The sequence below is a fragment of the Pteropus medius genome, unplaced genomic scaffold (genome assembly GCF_902729225.1).
Source record: "Pteropus medius unplaced genomic scaffold, Ma_sr-lr_union100, whole genome shotgun sequence".
NCBI classification, from domain to species: domain Eukaryota; kingdom Metazoa; phylum Chordata; class Mammalia; order Chiroptera; family Pteropodidae; genus Pteropus; species Pteropus medius.
Genome location: NW_024356397.1, coordinates 858204 through 859363, shown reverse-complemented (window position 1 = coordinate 859363; position 1160 = coordinate 858204). Strand labels below are relative to the sequence as shown.

At 60.4% G+C, this 1160-nt stretch overlaps 1 protein-coding gene across 1 annotated transcript in view; it reads left to right on the top strand.

The window, feature by feature from the left end:
* The window catches only part of LOC120602157 (homeobox protein Hox-C10), a 16636-nt gene continuing 15476 nt past the window's right edge, over positions 1-1160 (top strand). Inside the window, exon 1 of the mRNA XM_039862158.1 lies at positions 1-785. Within this exon, the coding sequence (XP_039718092.1) occupies positions 100-785 (686 nt within the window). The 5' untranslated portion in view covers positions 1-99. The remainder of the gene's footprint in view (positions 786-1160) is intronic.

The following is a 1160-nucleotide window of genomic DNA, read 5'->3' as shown; positions in this document are numbered from 1 at the left end:
GACTAAGACGGATAACGCGTCATCTCGCCTTCCCAAATTTTCCCCCCTCGCTAGACTGGGTCCAAAACCTCCATCTGGAGCCGGCAGGAGAAGAGAACGATGTTTAACTCGGTCAACCTGGGCAACTTCTGCTCGCCGTCGCGCAAGGAGAGGGGCGCTGATTTCGGCGAGCGAGGGAGCTGCGCCTCCAACCTCTATCTGCCCAGTTGCACTTACTACGTGCCTGAGTTCTCCACGGTCTCCTCCTTCCTGCCCCAGGCCCCCTCTCGTCAGATCTCCTATCCCTACTCGGCCCAAGTGCCCCCGGTCCGGGAGGTGTCCTACGGCCTGGAGCCATCCGGCAAGTGGCACCACCGGAACAGCTACTCCTCCTGCTATGCGGCGGCCGACGAGCTTATGCACCGGGAGTGCCTGCCTCCTTCCACCGTCACGGAGATCCTCATGAAAAACGAAGGCTCATACGGCGGTCACCACCACCCCAGCGCCCCGCACGCAGCCCCCGCCAGCTTCTACTCCTCAGTCAACAAGAACAGCGTCCTGCCTCAAGCCTTCGACCGCTTCTTCGACAACGCCTACTGTGGTGGTGGCGACGCGCCTGCCGAGCCCCCCTGCCCAGGCAAGGGTGAGGCCAAGGGGGAGCCCGAGGTGCCCCCGGCCTCGGGACTAGCGTCCCGGGGTGAGGCGGGTGCCGAGGCCGAGGCCGAGGAGGAAAACACGAATCCCAGCTCGTCCGGTTCAGCCCATTCGGCGGCCAAGGAGCCGACCAAGGGAGCCGCCCCCAGTAGGTAGCAGCGGCGGGGGAACAGGCGGGCAGCGAGGGAGGGAACCAGAAAGGGAGGGTGGGAATAGGGGGGAGGCAAGGAGAACAGGGATGGCCTCGTGTTTTGGGTCACTCCGATTTTATGTGGAGTTTTATAAGCATTCAAAGGATTTTATTATAACCTACAAAGCCCTCTCTTCCAACGACTCGACTTTTTACGATGGAGAAGGGGTGGGGAGGGAGGGAAAAGAGCTCTTTGGAAAAGCCGGGTGAACCCCCCTCCCCGTTATCTCCCTCTGTCTGTGAAATTTTTAAAAGCGCCACCATCGCGGGCGATATTAACTTTGATCGTGAACTTAGAGGAGCATTTAAGGAAGGATGGAACTGCCAGGGGGGTAGG